Source organism: Parambassis ranga, chromosome 14 (genome assembly GCF_900634625.1).
Source record: "Parambassis ranga chromosome 14, fParRan2.1, whole genome shotgun sequence".
Classification (NCBI taxonomy): domain Eukaryota; kingdom Metazoa; phylum Chordata; class Actinopteri; family Ambassidae; genus Parambassis; species Parambassis ranga.
The window spans coordinates 8,664,699-8,682,368 of record NC_041034.1 but is presented as its reverse complement, the minus strand read 5'-3'; the positions used below and the strand labels follow the sequence as shown (position 1 = coordinate 8,682,368).

Here is a 17,670-nt window from a genome sequence, read left to right as displayed (position 1 = left end):
ATAGGTTCAGTAGACGTCCACGCTCCAACACGACCACGCCGGAGACACCGAAGTTGAAAAGATCTGAAACGTGCTTGGTAACCGGAATTTATTAAGTCTGAGCGTCGCAGAGATTAAACGTCACCAGCTCTCAACGACGTTGAAGGCCCCCTGGTGGCCGTCTGCTATATGCCGGAGTTAAAACGGCATCAGGAGTTTGGTAAATTTATTGAATAACATATTATATATTAAAGGTATGTATGGGTTTTCTTTTGTTATTCTAATAATAATATTAGAAGACTGCTCTCACTTTATTTCTTACTATTTTTTGGCTCTTTGGTTATGTGCAATATTGACAGATCATTACAGAGCAGGACAAAAAAGTGCTCTACATCCTCTCTTTCAAAGTGTCAGTAAGTGGTAAAATTCTCCACAGGGGGCGCTGTTGAGCAGGTGGGCTCTCATCACTGATTTCAGAAGAGTCTTCTTATGGTCAGTGTGTTAGGAGCACAGACTGTGGAGACTGTCTTCATTGCTGTGAGCATATATTTTTCAGGATTTATTTCTTTGGGAGACTTTAGCTATCACATCACTGACCCACGCCCTCCCTCTGCTTCAGGTAAAGTTGTTCAACTGTTGTCTGTTCAAGCTGCTTTGTTTTTTTTCCTCCTCAGAGGTTTTTCCATCCTTTACAGTCAGCCCAAATACAGTCTGATGTTTGTTCTTCCCGTGTTGTTCCATGTGTTAAAACTGACATTTAAACTGTTTTTGTACTTGATTTCAGGCTAAGTTGAAAGACTCTGTCTTTCTCTGGTTTTGTGGAATGAGTGGTGAATAAAAAGGAGGGTGTCTGTCCTCTAGAAGAAGTCATAGTGGCAGCTTTTAGGTCTGTGGGTCTGTAGGTGTGTGTGTGTACGTGTGCACTGATCAACGACTTAGCAGCATGTTGCCACCAGTGAAGAAGGACCGGGTCATTACTGAGCTTCCAAAGGTTAGTAAATACAGGCACACAAGATATCTGCTCTGTAATGCAATTAAAACTAACAGTGGAACTATTGAGGTTATTTAGAGTCTGCTCTTTGTTTCTCTCAAAGCTGCAAATTAGATGAGAAAGTTTCACCACCCAAATGACAACCAAAAATCAGTGTGGATGTTTTGTTGGCTTCTCCTGCTTTTTTAATGCTTAATTTTTTATCTACCAAGAAATCCTTTTTGCCTGTTCAACTGTTAGCTCCTGACTATTTCTTCTTACTGCTTCCTTGACAGTGTTTCAGTCCAAATGCAGCACTGCACACAAAAGACGGCTTCCACCCACAGGTGAAGGCTGTGTGTCAGGTTCAGAAGCCGTGCACGGTCAGGTATGATCACATAAGGGTTAATAAACGCTGTCATCTATTCTGCTGCTGCACACACTGAGATACAAGTTCAAATTAAATGAATTTAGTTCTACCAGTCCCTTTAGGTCACACTATGTGTGCTGTGTCACCTGACAGCCATCAAACCACACCCGCCACATCTGACCACATTAAGCTGGGGGTCTATTTAAAGATAAGGCTGCTGCCCTATTCAATTATGTACATTTTTCTGTATCAGCTGCATGTGATTTATACATTAACTTCATCCTCAGGGGGCTGTAGAAGAAAACTGTGTTTATGTAGGTTAATTCAATGCATCTTGTTGTGTTGTTGCTATATGGGGGGTCATTTTGGCTTTCTGTTGCCAGTTTCAACATCGCCAAGGTCATCGTAGTGGGTGATGTTGCGGTTGGGAAAACGTGTCTGATTAGCAGGTGAGAAGTATTCATGAGACCAAACTCTCTTCAAATTAAGTTCATTATTAATAAATCCATGCATTAAGTGACATGTTGTTTAGACTTCAACTGAGATTGTGTGTGTTATTTTGATGGTACTGAAGGTCTCAGAGAAGAAAACTTGAAGTCAGACCTCTATCTGTAATGTCTCTATCTGTCTTTATTGATCTCTCTCTCTCTCTCTCTCTCTCTCTCTGTGGTTCTTTAAGGTTCTGTAAAGATGCGTTCAATAAGAACTACAAGGCGACCATCGGGGTGGATTTTGAGATGGAGCGTTTTGAGGTGCTCGGCATTCCCTTCAGTTTGCAGCTGTAAGCATGTTGCACAGAGACACACCCACATCATAGACTGAACCATTCACAAATTGACTTAACTGAACATTAGAGTCAAACAGGCTGATGATTGGTCTTGTTTAATGCAACACATCCCCAGGAAGGAGTTTATTATTAGATAATTGTGAGTTAGTTCAACATCCTCTGGATAATTTGATAGTCTTGTTGGTAGACTGTCGACTTAGTTTGTCTTATACAGAACGTTTTCTCATACTGTGTGTTTATGTTATGAGCTTTACAGCCTGTCTGTCTAGAGTCATGATCTTGATAGACTAAACCTTTACCACTGATCTGTTTTCAGATGGGATACAGCAGGTCAGGAGCGCTTCAAGTGCATCGCTTCCACCTATTACAGAGGAGCACAAGGTGACTTCAGCTCAGCTCTCTCCACATTCTGTCGCTTTTACATCTGTTTCAATCCAAAGTGTCTTGTTTCTCCAGCGATTATAGTGGTGTTTGACTTAAGCAGCGTGAGCTCATTAATACACGCCAGGTCAGGAATATCCCATTATTACATCACAGTATTGCTGTTATTACAATGCCATCAGAAATCTTACTGTGTGTGTGTGTGTGTAGGCAGTGGTTGGAGGATGCCATGAAGGAAAATGACCCCTCCAGCGTTCTACTGTTCCTTGTCGGTACCAAGAAGGATCTCAGTGTGGGTGAAATTTACAAAAATGATACTAGAAGTTCACAAACACAGCAGAAAAATTTTGTGATTGGCTACCTGATGGGAAAGAAAATAAACCAGCAACAGCTTTGAGAATAGACAAAACAGACACTATGAAGGCATCATGAATGCACAACGTGAGAAACTATAACAGATGTTTTTAGCCTCTCTGATGTTTCATAGCTTCAAAGTTTCATTGAAAAATGATAGTAAGAGGGGGCAGAGTCAATGCTACTTGCACCCAGGGTGAAATAGCCAATGTTTTCTAGCTGTCATATGACTTTGCTGCTTTAAAACTTGTAGGCTCAGCCACTGACCTCTGTGTGTTACCCCTCAGTCTCCTGATCAGTTGGCACAGATCGAGCAGGAAGCCATCCGACTCTCTGAGGAAATCAAAGCAGAGTACTGGGCCGTGTCAGCAAAGTCAGGTGGGAGATAAACACATTTATTCACCCGACACGCTCTTCATTTTTCCGTTTCATCGCTCACTAAACCCTGCCTTGTGTCATGGTCTAGGAGATGGTGTCAGGGATTTCTTCTTCCGTGTGGCTTCTTTGACTTTTGAGGCCAACGTTTTGTCTGAGCTTGAGAAAAGTGGGGCGAGGCACGGCGGTAACATAATCAGTAAGTCAGCTAACTCAGTCCGATTATTCTGTGGAGTTCAGTCTTTTCTGGCTTCACATAAATCAAAGGTGCCATTTGTGTTTTATTTCTCTGTCTTCTCAACACAAATGCATTCTCTCCTTACAAAACATTTACATTCACAGGGATCACAGACAGCAAAGACCAAAGAGCAAAGTGGAAATCCGGCTGCTGCTGAGATTCACCTGGGTTCATGTTACACAGCCACAGTAAACATCAACTGGAACAGGGACTCCCTCAGGCTTCCATGCATAGAGCCAATAAACGTAATACCATGTTGTACTTTATTCTGCAAACATCCTGAAGAGGAGCTAATAATGACCTGAGGTGTAGGTTTGACAAAATGGATCCTAGGTTGTCTGTAAACAAGTCAGTCAGCAGAATGACCCAAACAGTGCCCTGTCAACAATGTTTACTGCTGGCAACAAACAAGTCTTTGTGATGTGCCTGGTTATGTAAACGTACGAAAATAAGAACATTATTCACTTGATGTGAAAAAACATGTGTCTGTCTGAAGCAACATTTTTCTCCTGTTACTGCTTTAAAAGAAAAAAAGTTTCCACTCTGGCCTTTTTGTCATGTGTCTCTGTGCTGTTAATTTGATGCATGTGTCGGATCTGATGACCGTGGTCATACCCATAATGCATCTCTCTCTCCTCTGGTTCTCATGATCTTGAAAATGGAGGGATTGTTTGCGAGGGTGGAAACATGCAGCGGATCACATCTGTGGCTAAGTGATTTCTTCAGCAAGTCAAGACAGGATAAAGAAATGTGGGTCTTTGTTATGCTCTTTTGCATCTTCCATTAAACAAAGGTATGCAAGTAGCTTCGGTGTTCAGACCTCTTTAACAATCCACAAAGACAAAATAAACTGAAATATTTTTTTAATCAAGTATGCAGATTTAAAAATACATCTACATGCACAAAAAGGGGTATGAATATTATCTGAACTGTATATTTGTAGTTTGGACTTTGAACTGTGAATAAAATGGCTCCATCTCCACATCGTCCTTCTTTTGAAACAACACACTAGACAGCATCAAAATTCCTCACATTCAGTTCCCAGCTAATCACATTTCAACACTAACGTCATATGTCTAGTCACTCTTGTTTGTTTACCAAATTAGCTCGCGTGAAAGACAAAGGGTTTACTATGAACACTTTTATTAAAGGGATCACAGGTAGAAAAGGTCGTCAGCAGTGCCAGAAACATCACTTCATCCCCATTACAACGACTACTGCTGACAACCAATCACAGTCTTGCTGAGACAGATGCAACATCTTAAAACCTGGCAAGAGAGATGTACAAGCCAGAATGTTTACTCAAAAGCCATGATTATTCAAAACAATATGTATATTATGGATGCACGATGCTTAGCACACAGCAAAATAAAACACACCATTATCACGGCTGGTACTGTGACACAGAGACACAGCAGAAATAAAAGTGAATGCGCCAGTCAAAGAGGGAAGCAGCGTGGCCCGAAACCACCACATGACAATCACAAAAATGTATTTTTTTTTAATATTATATTCATTCCATTGAAATAACTGCGTGCAGTTCAGAGTATGATACAGAGTAAGGAATATAAAGACAGTGGGTGTCGGTATGACAGAGTCTTCTCCTGATAGTGTTACGGTTAGAAAAACTGCTCATCCACTGAAACATCTGAATTTTACTGTCACAGCTGTGAAAAATGCTGTTTGCTGATATTCAGTGGGAAAAATCAATACTGTCTCAGGCCAAGATACAGCAGCAGTGGGAGATCACATACTTCTTCTACAAGGTGGCAAACAACAGAGCCCAATGTCAGGACTGAAATGATCAGTGACGTGAATATTTAAGAAATACAAGGTTCAGCTTTGAGTAACCAAGCCCCTAAATTAACCAATAACCAACTGCTTTAAAATGTATAACCACTCCTGCACTGGCTTATTAATGTGGCACAATCTCACACACACACACAGAACAAGCCAAAGAGAGTCAACAATACATTAGAGGCTATCTACAGGTGCCAAAATACAGTCAGCTGATCATAATACAGCATTTGGTGGAGACAATTAGCAACAGCCCATGTCTGACTGCTTGCTTTTTAAATGTCCCTCTCACACTGAGTTGCTGTGTTTGCTTTGACAGATGTGAAGAATCTTAAAGTTCAGACAGAAAAAAAAAACAGTCTTTATTCATTCTCATGCATTCCATACAAAAATGATTGGCTTGGCCAAGCGATCTTTTGGCAACTACCTGCAAAACTCCACTGACTGTAACGAAGGAAAGGTGTTCCTCTCTCTCAAAACCATTCATAGATTAAACTAAAACCAATCACAAAAACAAAGAGTGGGACAGCTTTTATCTTAAAGTCTGTGTAGGTCCATTTCGGCTGTCAGATATTTTTTTAGTCGTACTGACTTTCTGCATGACATATACAGTGTTATTCAGACTATACAAAATACTATGCAGCCAGAGCAGACTGACTGACTGGAGGTGAGAAACATGAGAGAACTAGAGCCATGACACCTGATGGATTACTGAAGCTACAACATCAGGAGGTGAAAAGATCATATGAATGGCTGGAGAGGGCAGCTAGACGACAAGGGTTGGGAGGGGGGAAAAAAGGGTGAAGGGTTATCCGGGTGGAGAAGTACAAAGAATGAGGTTGTGTAGGGGGGCCACAGCAATGCCCCCCTCTGTGTCTTATCGGTCCATTTCATCCAGTAGGGGTGTGGCGTCTCCAGCGATGGACATGGGTGTGCTCTCGATCATGGGACTGGGTGATGGTCGTGGCGTCATCCTCTGGGCTTTTTTCCGGCCCTCTGCCTCTTTCTCCTTCAGCCACTGCTCAGCCATCTTGCCCCAGTCTACTGCAGAAGAATTGCTGCTGCTTGGCCTACAAAAGAGGAGGACAGAGAGGGAGGTGGTTTAATAAACTGTTTAACTAACACCACCTAGTGGTCAAAAACCACCAACATGCTGTGAATAAAGAATGCACAAAGGAAATTTCTAAATCACACAAATACAACAAGACAACATAAACTGCTGTACATACTTTGGTTGCTGTTGCTGTGGTGTCCTTCCTCTGGACGAGGTAGAAGACGATGGCGTGCCGGACGAGTGGCCATGGTGACTGCTGTGATGGCCGTGATGACTGTGATGTGACATGTGGCTTCCGTGTGCATGGGCGTGCGCGTGTGAGTGTGATGACTGGGGGGTGGAGCCAGGATACTGAGGTGTGCCCAGGGCCTGCTGGCTCGGTGTGGTGTAGGAGTAGCTGGGTGTCATCAGAGGCGTTGCCATTGGCTGCTGAGGTGTGGCGAACACCTGCAGAGAAGGAAGTATTAGTAAAGAAAATTGATCTGCAGGTATGCAAGTTGTCTCTTGAAATGACTTAAGACCACCTCAAACTTGCTAGTTTGAGACTGGAAAAAAAAAATCAGAAAAGCACCATAAGCAGCCCTGAGGATTCTGATCTATATACTCAACAACTGAACAGTTTTTCCTAAATCTAAACTGCCCTTCTGCTGTATTCACAAAACATCCAACCATTCTGCACCTTTCTGCAGGGTTGTTTGGAGGTGAAAATGTGTTTGTGTTTCAGAACGTGATGTAAAACAACCTGTTGATAACATTTTATTTATTATTTACTACTCTCTCTTGACTAAAGGTGCTCCCTCTCTCTCTTTCAATCTCTATCTCAAAAGACCATCACTGCTTTAAGGAAGAGGATATTTTAGCCTCCCCTTGCCACACTTGCTCTTCATTTGACACCTGTGTGAAAGCTGACATAAAACAAAGGATCAAGGTTAAGGTTTGTGCTCATTAGGCTATTAGATAGCTGGTAAAGTGCCTTGATTGGCCCAATATCTGATCTCTGCAGTTGGATCATTAACCTTTTTCCACAAGGTATTAAGTTTGATTCTTACACAGACAATTACAGCTGACTATTAAACACATTATTAAATTCTGTGTAGCACACATAGTACACCAGAACAGCTGGTGTAGTGTTTCCAATCAGGAATCAGGCCGTTTGTTTGTCATCTCCTATTAAAACCTAAAACCTGTACCTCTAAAATGACCTCTTTCACAGTACATGTCCACAGTATCTGTTTATATTAAAATCTGCCCTCACATGATAAGCAGAAGAGCTCCCTCCTCCTCCCGTGCTGCCACCGTAGCCATATTGGCTGGATCCCCACTGTGCAGGAGTGGTGTTGGGGTTCTGGCCCTGGCCTGTGACTGCTGCGATGGCATTGAACATCTGCGATGTCATGTTGCGTGGGAGAGAGTTGACAGCTCGCGTCAAGTCTGTAAAAAGGAAGAAGTATATTAGAAACAATGAAATGAAATGTACCACAAACTGTGTGTGATTGAGAGTAGGGACTCACCAGCAATATTGATATTGGCTGGGGTGGCATTCAGGGACGCCGGTGTCCTTGTTCGGCTGCTGTTACTGGGAGTGACACCTTTTAGAGGGGGAGAAAATATTAGGACCCACAATATCTTTCCAGCTATAAACTACTAATGTTTAAAGCATGTAGCAATACCTGGCACAGGCTCTTGATAATGGTCCTTGAACCAACGGAATAGTCCATTTACTGTAGGAAATATCTGTGATCGGTAGCGAAAGCCATCTGGGGTGATAGTCACATACTCAATCCTGAGGAGGGGAAAAAGTTGCTGTCAATCACCAGAACACTTCTGATAAAAAATGTCTGGAGCCATTGTGCATGATGTAGATCAGAACTGTGTTGAGGAAAAGGCTGACAAAAAAACATGACTGAAAAAATGAGCCTGTCAACCTCTTTTAAGTCAGCTTCACAGTTCAGAGCATTCAGAAAACAACGAAAAACATTGGTGCTCACCGAGGTTTTCCTCGAGGCTGGTAGCCCAGTATGAATTTTCCAGGCAGATCTTTACATGCTGAAATGAAGTAAGGAATAAATGTGGGCTTCTCCCTCTTTGTTCTGACCAACAACTCCTCCATTTTCTATCAAAGAGAGTGAGATAAAAGCAGGTATGAGAGGTGCAGCAGAATAAAAGACAAAAGAAGACTTAGGACAGAAAATCAGTACCTCTTTGTTTCCTCCATTGCACTCCTGAAAGTACTTGTGCCCGAGCAGATCCCGTGCAAATGAAGCCATTGGCTGAATGTATCGAGCCGTGATTTCATCCAGATCTTCAAACTCCTGCAGAATTTGTTTTTTTTAAAAAAGCTCTTTAAAAAGTGACAGCAGCTGGAATAACCCTTTAACTTCCATGTTTCTTGATAATGAAGGAGACAATTACTATCCACTAAAGAGGAACTTACCTCATTGTTGATCCAGAGAGTGTGCCCCAGGCTGAAAGCATTTTCTTTGCCTTCCTCTCTCACATCCACATGCTGGTAGATACCATCAGCCACCTAGAAAACAACACACAGAAACAGGCACGGATATGTAAAAAGTGCCAACACCACATACATTTTTTAATGGCCAAATATTAACCCATTGTACCCCTGTGTCTGTTTCTTACTTTCCAAGTGACGGTAAGATGGTTCTCTCCTTTGCTGCTGGGTCGGATGATCAAGTCTCCCTGGTCCAGGGTCTCCATCATCTTTTCTGCCTGGTTGAAGCTGATATTGTGGAAGTTGGGGTGGGCAATCACACGCTTTATATATGCTGAGGAGACAGAGATTAATGGCATAAGGATTGATGATGTAAATTACAAACTTGCAAACTTTAGTACTTTTGATAAAATCTTAACTTCTGCGTTATACTCACGTGTTCGCTGTTGTTTCTTTTTGAATTCCTCCTCCTGTTTTTGGTCTTCAGTCTCTGTATCAAAGTCATAGTAGCTGTCCTTGGGAAGCTTCCATTCGTTGGCCCTGTCCATCAGATCTGAAGTGCGGCACGTGAGGTCAACACTGAATTTTTCTATATCAATTTTCATGATGCGGCAGTGAACCGTCATGCCCACCTAAAGAAAGAATGGGACAAACAATCAGATGTTATGTATGACTAGGACAACAATGAGACAACAGAGCAACATAAATTAAATGATCCAAACTAATTAAAAATATGGAAAACTTTAAGGTGTCAGGAAAGCATGTCAACACCTCACCTTCACCCTCTCTTCAGGGTGTTTGACCACTTTGTCACTGAGAAACTTGGTGGGAATGAATCCCTGGACACCATTATCCAGTCTGCTCCGCACTCCGATGGCCTGACCAGGACACGATCCACTGTCAAAGTGATTCCACACCTAATGCAAAAGCGGGAAATACCACAGTGTGTTAAGTTCTCGGCATCTCATCTTTTCAGCCCAGTGAGGTGTCAAAAGAAGAGAACTCTGGTTTTTAGTACCTCGCTCAGTTCAGGGAAATTGTCCTGCTGGCAGAAGGGACACTGCCACAGGCCTGTAGAATCATTACGGATGGCCTGGTCGTAACTCTCTCCCTGAGGCCGCCGGTGAGCAATACCAGTAACAACGCTGGTGATCAGCTTACCTAGAAAAAAAAAGGGCTTATCAATCACACAGACACATTCTGAAAACAAACCAGTTTCTTAAGCAGTGTACTAATGGTTTGAATTTAACTGAAAAATAGTTTGATTTTATTGATCTTTGACAGTATAGGTTGAGTATATTACCAATATAAAATGTCTCTGGAGTCTCCTTGGTGAGCATATTAAACACCTCCTCAGTGTTAGGGACTCTGTAAGGAACTCTCAGGTCTTTGTACCTGCAGCTCAGCTCAGCTCGGATATCATACAGAGTAATTCCCTTATTCCCATAACCCTACAGTGACAAAACATAAATAACATTAGGAATGATGACACAAAATCTCAAACAAAAACTTTATTAGAGAATGCAGAACACATTGCTACTATCAAAGCTACAACTCAACCACTGACCTGTCTCTCAAGCTCTTCAGCAAAAGCATCCAGATCCAGATCTTTGAGACGTTCTGGATTTTCCAAGATCTCCTCCAGAGCTCCAGCTGGGTTGGCATCTTCTGCTGACTCATCATACTCAAGGGCGTCTACAGCCATCTTGCGAGCCCACTCATATGTCTCAGGGTGGACACGAGAGCCATCCAGAACTTCAATGTAGGAGTCTGTACTGTTTGTGTGAAAAAACAACAAAGTGTGATTTAAAATAACCTCACAGCTACCAAAACCATTGATCATTTGTTTACTTGTTTGTAAATTTAGAATTATGTGAGACACCCATCTAAAAACCTGCAAAGACCAACCTGTCCCCAAGTGATGCAGTGTCGATTTTGATAAAACCAGCACAGTTGATGAAAACCTTGGGTCCCATGTGACACATTGTGACCAGCTGTGTTCTGTTTTCCAGGCGGGTGTTGTTCTGCTTAAGAATCTTTGGAAAACACACACATACAACATAAATACAAAATAAAATGTAATCTAATACTATAAAATCAATTTGTACTGGCAGCACAAATCCATACTTTAAGAAGATGAGAGCCCTTCCTTGGTCCCAAGCCACAGACATACTGCACCAGGCTTTGGGTGTGAGGATGAGCTATGGCTCTGTTCACGTCCACTCCAACCTCATTGACACGGTTGATGAACTCACAGTAAAGGGCACAGAGCAGGTCTTCCTTTACAACATGCTCCTGAAGGGGAAGTTGAGGAAATATAATACAATGGTTAAACAGTGATCTCACAACATTGAGATCAGACAGTATCAGTGCACCTAAAAGAATAGTGAAATATGTTAAAAATACTTCAGTTCCTTACCTGTAGTGGGTGTAGTTTGAGGCAGACAATGTCCTCATCAGTACTGCAGACCTGAGCATACTCCATCAGAGGATCCTGGATCTTCCTGGCTATTGAAACTGCCTGTCGCAGCAAGGGAGGGTAGTCTCTGAAATCAGTCTGCACAGAGAGAAACCATAGAGTCAGGAGGAAGTGAGTATTCTTGGACACAGGAAAACTATGAGCAGCCATGTATGGCATGGATGACAGCGGTACTTACCTCTGATTTCTTGCTGTTCATGTAGAGTGTGGCCAGTTCATTGTCAACAAGTTCCACTCCCACCGCAGGCAGAGAGGACTCCTGTTCAAGCTCGCTGATAGTTCTCTTGATGTCCTCCATAATCATTTGAGCATCTCTGTATAGGTGGCAGGTTTTAAACATTCAACTTCAACTCATTCCTAACCAACTAGACTGCTGCTCAAAAAGTAAAAAAGGAAAAGAAATAAACAATTTACCGGTTTTCTCCAGCGACAGCAACAACATGCGGTTTCTTGCTAGACAGAAACTTCTTAAGATTTTCAATGTCAGCAGCCTGTGAATGCCAAAGGAGTGTTAAAATGTCTCAAATATGAATTAAGTATATATTACCAATGTTTAAGACAAAAAGGTCATCTGTTGACGACACTCGGGTACAGTTATGTTAGTTAGTTGTACCTTCTTTTCTCTCTCATCCTCCCTAAAGGCATTCCTCCGCTTCATGAAGTGAGGCAGACGCAGGAAATCCACCACCTCCCCCTCCCCATTGATCAGAGCACAGAAAACTGGGGTGTCTCTGTAAAAGCAAATTTACATACATTTACATAAAAAACTGCAGCTATTGATATATCTAGAAATAAAAAGAAATACTGCGGGGCACATACCTGCTAGGTGCATAGGCTACACCAAGCACCCGAATGCCTTTTCCCTGACTCTCATCCATCAGGTCATCATCTTCCTCAACCTGCTGATCTGGCCTATAAGGAGCCACCTTAAGCCAGTTATACAACCGGCGACAGCAGGACTTCAACAACAAATGGAAAACAACACAGTTCATGAGTTCTCAGGGTAAAAGGTTATATCATGTTAACGCAGTGATGTTGCACTAAAGTGAACATATTAGGTATCATATCCAATTACCCGGACAATGCTCTCTTTGGCTTCAGCAATAAGTTTGCTCTTGAGCTCCTTTGCCATCTGAGGGTAGAGGAACTGAGTGAGAGCTCTCTCTATGGCTAAGGTTCGCTGCCTGTTCCACTCCTGTACTTGGTGACTGAACTCGTCCCTGTAGTAGAACTGTTTGATCTCATCAAAGTATGTCTGGTCCCCAGCATACCTGAGCAGAAGACAGAAACGAATGCCTTAATATTACCAGTCATAATTCAAAAGCCCTGTATTCCTCTGACAAGGAGGTGAATAAAAAAAGCTGCAGCTTAAATTTTCAAGGAATGACACTCAGGGGACCTATCCTACTTTTACAACTCTTCCTCCAACATTCAAGTTAGGTTAGAATGTAGACACTAAAATGGGACGGTGTCTGTTTGATAAATTCATCAATACCAAGTAATGTGCATGAACTATGCAAATATAAATATGAATTATTAAACTTCTAGGTGTATATACACAATTCACCTTATGCGATCAATAATTAATATACCATTACAGTAGGTGAACACCATCAAAACAATCACAATGTATGCATATTCACAGTGATGTCACTGTACTTACCCTTTTACTCCTATAAGGTCAATACAGATGTCAATGGTAAGCAGTCCCTCATCCTCTGCCAGGCACATCTTCAAGAACTGATCACCATTGAGTTCTTTTACAGGCTTGTTCTTTAGATACTTGAAGGAGTAGGCAAAATGAGCTTCATCTACCTCCTACAGAAAGAAATCAGAAGACAAGGTGTGTTGAGAAAGGTACCTGCTGTCTAGTATTACATGCCTGTAAAGAAATACCGCCATACCTTTTTGCCCTTCTTTGTAGGCTTGATGTTAATCTTAGCCCTCTCCTGAAATGTCTGTCGAAGAACATGTCTGACCAGAGGTTCCCGTGCAATCTGCATGGCAACCATGTACCTGGTTCCTTCCAGCACTGTTTCTGGAGTGCTAAACTGGCTGCAAACATAGTCTTTGGCTAGCTCTACTGGCTCAGCAGGGAACTGCTCAGTCTCGTGACGCTGGTAGCTGTCTCTCAGATTTTCTCCAAACTGCTCTGGAGTCAATCCAAACTTTTTAGCCAGGCCATCTGCAGTGAGAAAGACACAGAAAATATCACAATAAAGTGGTTACACATGAACATCAAAAATGTGGTGTTCAAGATAGAATAGGAGACTAACCAAGTCCGACACTTTGACAGATGCTGTACATGTCTCTACGAGAGGCCAACTTCAGGTCAGGTCCTTTGTGTTCTTCTTCTTCTACCTCCAACTCCTCTTCTTCACCTAAGAGGCAGTTATTGTTAAATAAGGCAGACAAACACAAACTTGCATCAATTTACAACTAAAATTTTTTTTCATGCAAGTCCTTCTAATGAACCACAGCCCTCTTACCATCCTCTGACAGTTCTTTAATCTTCTTGAGCCTCTTCTTGTTGGCTTTGGCTGCATTCTGCATCTTGGGAATGTCTCGGCCATAGTAGAGCAAAAAGTGATTGTATACATCACCTAACTCTTCAAGAGTCTGCACATCTTTCAACCTTTAAGGAACAAAATATAAGGGATCATATTTTAAGTTTGATCATTCCTTGTTTAGTGTAATCACAATTACATACGGCCCATGAGACATACCTCTCCATGTCAGCAGTGTCCAGAGGTCGGATTCCATCAGCCAAAGGTTTGTCAGGATCAGCGGAGATCTGTTCAAACTGGTAGGACTGCATCTTCTGAAACAGACGGGTCAGGTTCTGCTTTCGTGTCTTCAGTTGAGTCCACTAGGAGTCAAAAAAAATTGCATTAGGATGATGACGATCACAGGAATGATGGGTGTATCAAGTGTAGTTGTGTATTGCTAATATAGATCTAATTCTGTAGAAGCCTTGTTATCTTTACCTTTTCATCCCACTGCCACACCTTCCACAGGTCATTGATATTTAGTTCAGGTTCCACATATTCTTTTCTGTAGAATGCTATGAAAGGAACCTGGAAAAAATACATAAATGTCTTCTCAACATCATGTTCTGATTTTGCTGACAAGCAACATTTGCATGAGGACTGACATCAAATGAGGGAAAGAAGAAGAGCACACTGTACCTCAAAATGTTGATTCCTCATGAAGTTGAGAGCCTCCTTGATCTTGGCAATTGTGCTGGGTCCTTTCCTGCTAAAGTTTGTGGTTGTTCCCCTGTCTAGGTAATCTGTGCTTTCCTGATAAGAACACATAAGAAAAAGATAGACATGTATAAATGAGAAATGAGAAATAATATCTAGAGAAGTTGTTGATGTGAACCAAAAGGAAATTCTAAACAGCCGTGGTCTCTGTAAAACAAAGAAAGGTACAGAGAGAGAGAAAAGTTGTACCTGCATGGAGATGGTAAGAGTAGAAAAGCCATGTCGGAAGATCCATTCTGCTTCCTCTTCCAGCTCATCGTCCTCAGCAGGCTTAACAGGAATGGATCGCAACTAAAAGAAAAAAAATCACCAAAATCAAAATGAAAACATCAAGAAAAATAAGAATAGATATTTTCTCATTTCGCTCATTTGCTGACCTGGAACCTCTCTGGCATGTCTGTAGTGCGGATCTCATTGTCCTGGTCAGTCATGTGACTGCTTTCCAGCTCACTGGGTTCATAGATCTCAAAAATGCTCTTCCTCCCAACCCTCCTCTTTGTCTGTTTTTTAGGTCGGTCCCAGCCTTCTTCATCTTGATCCTCTTCCTCCTCCTCTCCCTGGTCATAAGCATCCGCATCAAAGTCAGCAAAGTCAAAGTCGCCACCAAAAATCTCCTGGGCCTCCTGGAGGGCTCTGTGGAAGAATAACCACAAAGTAGTGTTAATTGTCTTAAATATGCCAGCATCCCCTAAATTAACTTTATTAACTTCTATACTCACGCATCTGTGTATCCTGAGAACTTCTTGCCCCTCTTTTTGGTAATTGGTTGGCCATCATCATCCACAATAAAATCATCTATGTCTGTGGAACAAAAGCACATTTAAAAACAAATCAATTCAATACCAATTGCCCCCTGAGGACAAATAGTTTTTGAATACATAATGTGTATTATAATGCTTATATTCATGTTCTTTTGTTATTTTTTACACAGATCTAAAATCCTTTTGGCCAACCTGATTCTTCATCTTCTCCTTCTTCGTCATCATCTGCTTGTTGAAGAGGCTCATCGATGGCCTCACCTTCCTCCAGGTCACCCTCACCATCACCATGAAAGATCTCATCAGCGATTAGGTCTTTTTCATCATCATCCTCTTCATCATCATCCAGTGTTTTTACACGGTCATATTTCTTCTTCTGCGATACCAAACAGGTCCAAACTCAGTACAACTTGCTTTAACCTCTTTATGCAGTCAACACAGATATGAAAATAAAGTGAAGCTCAAAGTAAACCTGTAAAACAGCAGATATGAACCATTCTTACCCTCCTTTTCACTTTGACACCCAGATTTTCCTCAATTAGATCAAGATCATCATCATCCAAGTAGTCATCATAATCTGTAACAAAGATAGGACATTTAAACAAGAAATAGGATTCAAATTATAATTTATTATTACATAGTCTGCAAAGATGCCACATTACGGACTGGGGAGGGGGGGGGGTGTGAATGTTCTTGAAACTAAAATCATGAAGGAAAATATAAGCTTTTTTTAAATCAATTCATGACATAACAAAACCTTAAAAACACCAGGTGGACTTACTGCGCTTTTTACGTCGATGCCTCACTTCTTCTTCTGAGTCACTCCCTGCTGCACTTGCACTTTTTTCTGATTCTGCCTCTTCTTCCTCATCTCCATCATCAATGAGTCCACGCAGGTTTCCTTGCTCATCCTGGTCCTCTGTGTTCTCTTCTTCTTCTTCATCTGATAATTAATGACAGATAAGTGACCATTGCTATCATAGTACTCTACTATTAATCACATTCTCAGAGCTAAGGAATTCTATCGAAAATATTACCATCCTCTTCCATGAACCTTTGGGTCTTTTTTGGCTTTAGGTCTTTCTCCTCAAACTCCTCTTCAGACTCCTCAGCTTCACTTTCAATAAAGTCAGACATGACTGCTGTTCCTGGAAACAAGCAGTAGATGCTGTTTGTACGCTTTCTTTAGATCAAAACATCACAGTTTTCTCTTATGCTAGTTAGAAATATAAGACACCAAAGTTCTCCTTAAAATTTCTACTATAATTTCCATGAATTCCATCTGAAAATTGGTTTTAAAGTTGGGAAACAATATTTTTTAACACCTCACTGGATATAGATATATATTATTCATCAGCGTTTGCTACTACTGTAAATTTATAGATCTCTAACATCATGTTGATATTTCTGATAAATTGTTCTACAACAGTGGTAACGTGCAAGTAAGCTGCAAGAACACTCTGGCCAATCTTACACAAAAACTAAACCTAAACACGTCGCAATGCGCACACAGTAGATCGACGCATAACATGCATAAACACGTTACTTGTCGTCAAATTAACATTGAGTAACGATAAATACATGATATCTTAAATCTTAAGTGAAGAATCGACAACATTTTCGTGGCTTTTGTCATCGGTAACACCCTCTAACGATATGAACTAACAACCGTTACCATTTCTGATAGCAATGCTAGTTAGCTAGCAAGCAACCTTTTGCCTGGTGATTTATTTTGACGTTATTTTGAAAGAAAGCCGTGCAATGCATGAGTTAGTAAAGTAAGGTAGGCCGTACCAAAAGCCCGTCATCGAAATTACACATAAACCCTCGGACTAACGCTACAGTTTAACGCTAGCTAGGTAATGCTTTAGCTTTACCAGTGTGTTAGCATGACATTAGCTAGAACGACAACAACATCCAACAGCGTTTGTATAAACTTTAGCCAGGTAATGACGATTAGTTAAGCTACATGGTGAAGATATCGTAATTGGCCACACTAAAACTTGACTTACACACTTCAGTGCGGTGGTATACTCCGAATATAATCTCTGTAAAAACTGGTTTATGTTGTGTTTTGTATTTCGGAGCTTGCACTTGTAAAAATGGCCGAGACCGAGCGGCGTGATGACAATTCCGGGATGCTGTGAGGAAACTTCCAACCCCCTCAGCAGCGAGCGGACGCCCCCTCCTGGTTTACTTTGATTCTACATAAAAAAGAAACAACAAAATACAATTTCACCACAAAACCAATTTTATTATAGGGGTATATGTTGTGATGTTACCAGAAGAGCTCCAGGTATTGGCAAATATAAACCCAAAACCCAACAAGACCAGGGCGGTCCGCGTCTTGAGCCTTCCAGGCCGCTAGGGGCGCTGTCACCAGAGCGTCTCACTAGCGTACTGTAAGGTTTTA

The 17,670-nt window shown here is 41.6% G+C and overlaps 2 protein-coding genes across 4 annotated transcripts; one reads left to right on the top strand and one right to left on the bottom strand.

Moving 5' to 3' along the window:
* Positions 1–483: 483 nt before the first annotated feature.
* rab34b (RAB34, member RAS oncogene family b) lies at positions 484–4,360 on the top strand. 2 transcript variants are annotated; one of them, XM_028420928.1, is made up of 11 exons: positions 484–598; positions 764–970; positions 1,246–1,337; positions 1,703–1,768; positions 1,999–2,100; positions 2,423–2,487; positions 2,563–2,614; positions 2,698–2,779; positions 3,129–3,219; positions 3,308–3,415; positions 3,559–4,360. In XM_028420928.1, the coding sequence occupies exons 2-11, from the start codon at positions 923–925 to the stop codon at positions 3,609–3,611; spliced, it is 759 nt and encodes a 252-aa protein (XP_028276729.1). In that variant the 5' UTR covers positions 484–598; positions 764–922; the 3' UTR covers positions 3,612–4,360. The 2 variants fall into 2 exon arrangements, with proteins under 2 accessions (XP_028276729.1, XP_028276730.1); XM_028420929.1 differs by having other exon boundaries at positions 493–970.
* Positions 4,361–4,580: 220 nt separating this feature from the next.
* On the bottom strand, positions 4,581–17,426 carry supt6h (SPT6 homolog, histone chaperone and transcription elongation factor). 2 transcript variants are annotated; one of them, XM_028420926.1, is made up of 37 exons: positions 17,270–17,426; positions 16,295–16,405; positions 16,039–16,200; positions 15,761–15,834; positions 15,453–15,633; positions 15,219–15,300; positions 14,877–15,132; positions 14,689–14,790; positions 14,422–14,535; positions 14,221–14,310; positions 13,960–14,102; positions 13,723–13,868; positions 13,510–13,614; positions 13,138–13,418; positions 12,897–13,051; positions 12,309–12,504; positions 12,053–12,192; positions 11,847–11,964; positions 11,648–11,724; positions 11,412–11,547; positions 11,174–11,311; positions 10,882–11,049; positions 10,663–10,790; positions 10,322–10,529; positions 10,058–10,205; positions 9,773–9,915; positions 9,531–9,671; positions 9,191–9,386; positions 8,943–9,088; positions 8,740–8,832; positions 8,504–8,617; positions 8,294–8,418; positions 7,976–8,088; positions 7,817–7,894; positions 7,561–7,736; positions 6,481–6,752; positions 4,581–6,321 (listed from the first exon to the last, which is right to left on the bottom strand). In XM_028420926.1, the coding sequence occupies exons 2-37, from the start codon at positions 16,392–16,394 to the stop codon at positions 6,129–6,131; spliced, it is 5,238 nt and encodes a 1,745-aa protein (XP_028276727.1). In that variant the 5' UTR covers positions 16,395–16,405; positions 17,270–17,426; the 3' UTR covers positions 4,581–6,128. The 2 variants fall into 2 exon arrangements, with proteins under 2 accessions (XP_028276727.1, XP_028276728.1); XM_028420927.1 differs by having other exon boundaries at positions 6,129–6,321; positions 17,274–17,421.
* Positions 17,427–17,670: the final 244 nt, after the last annotated feature.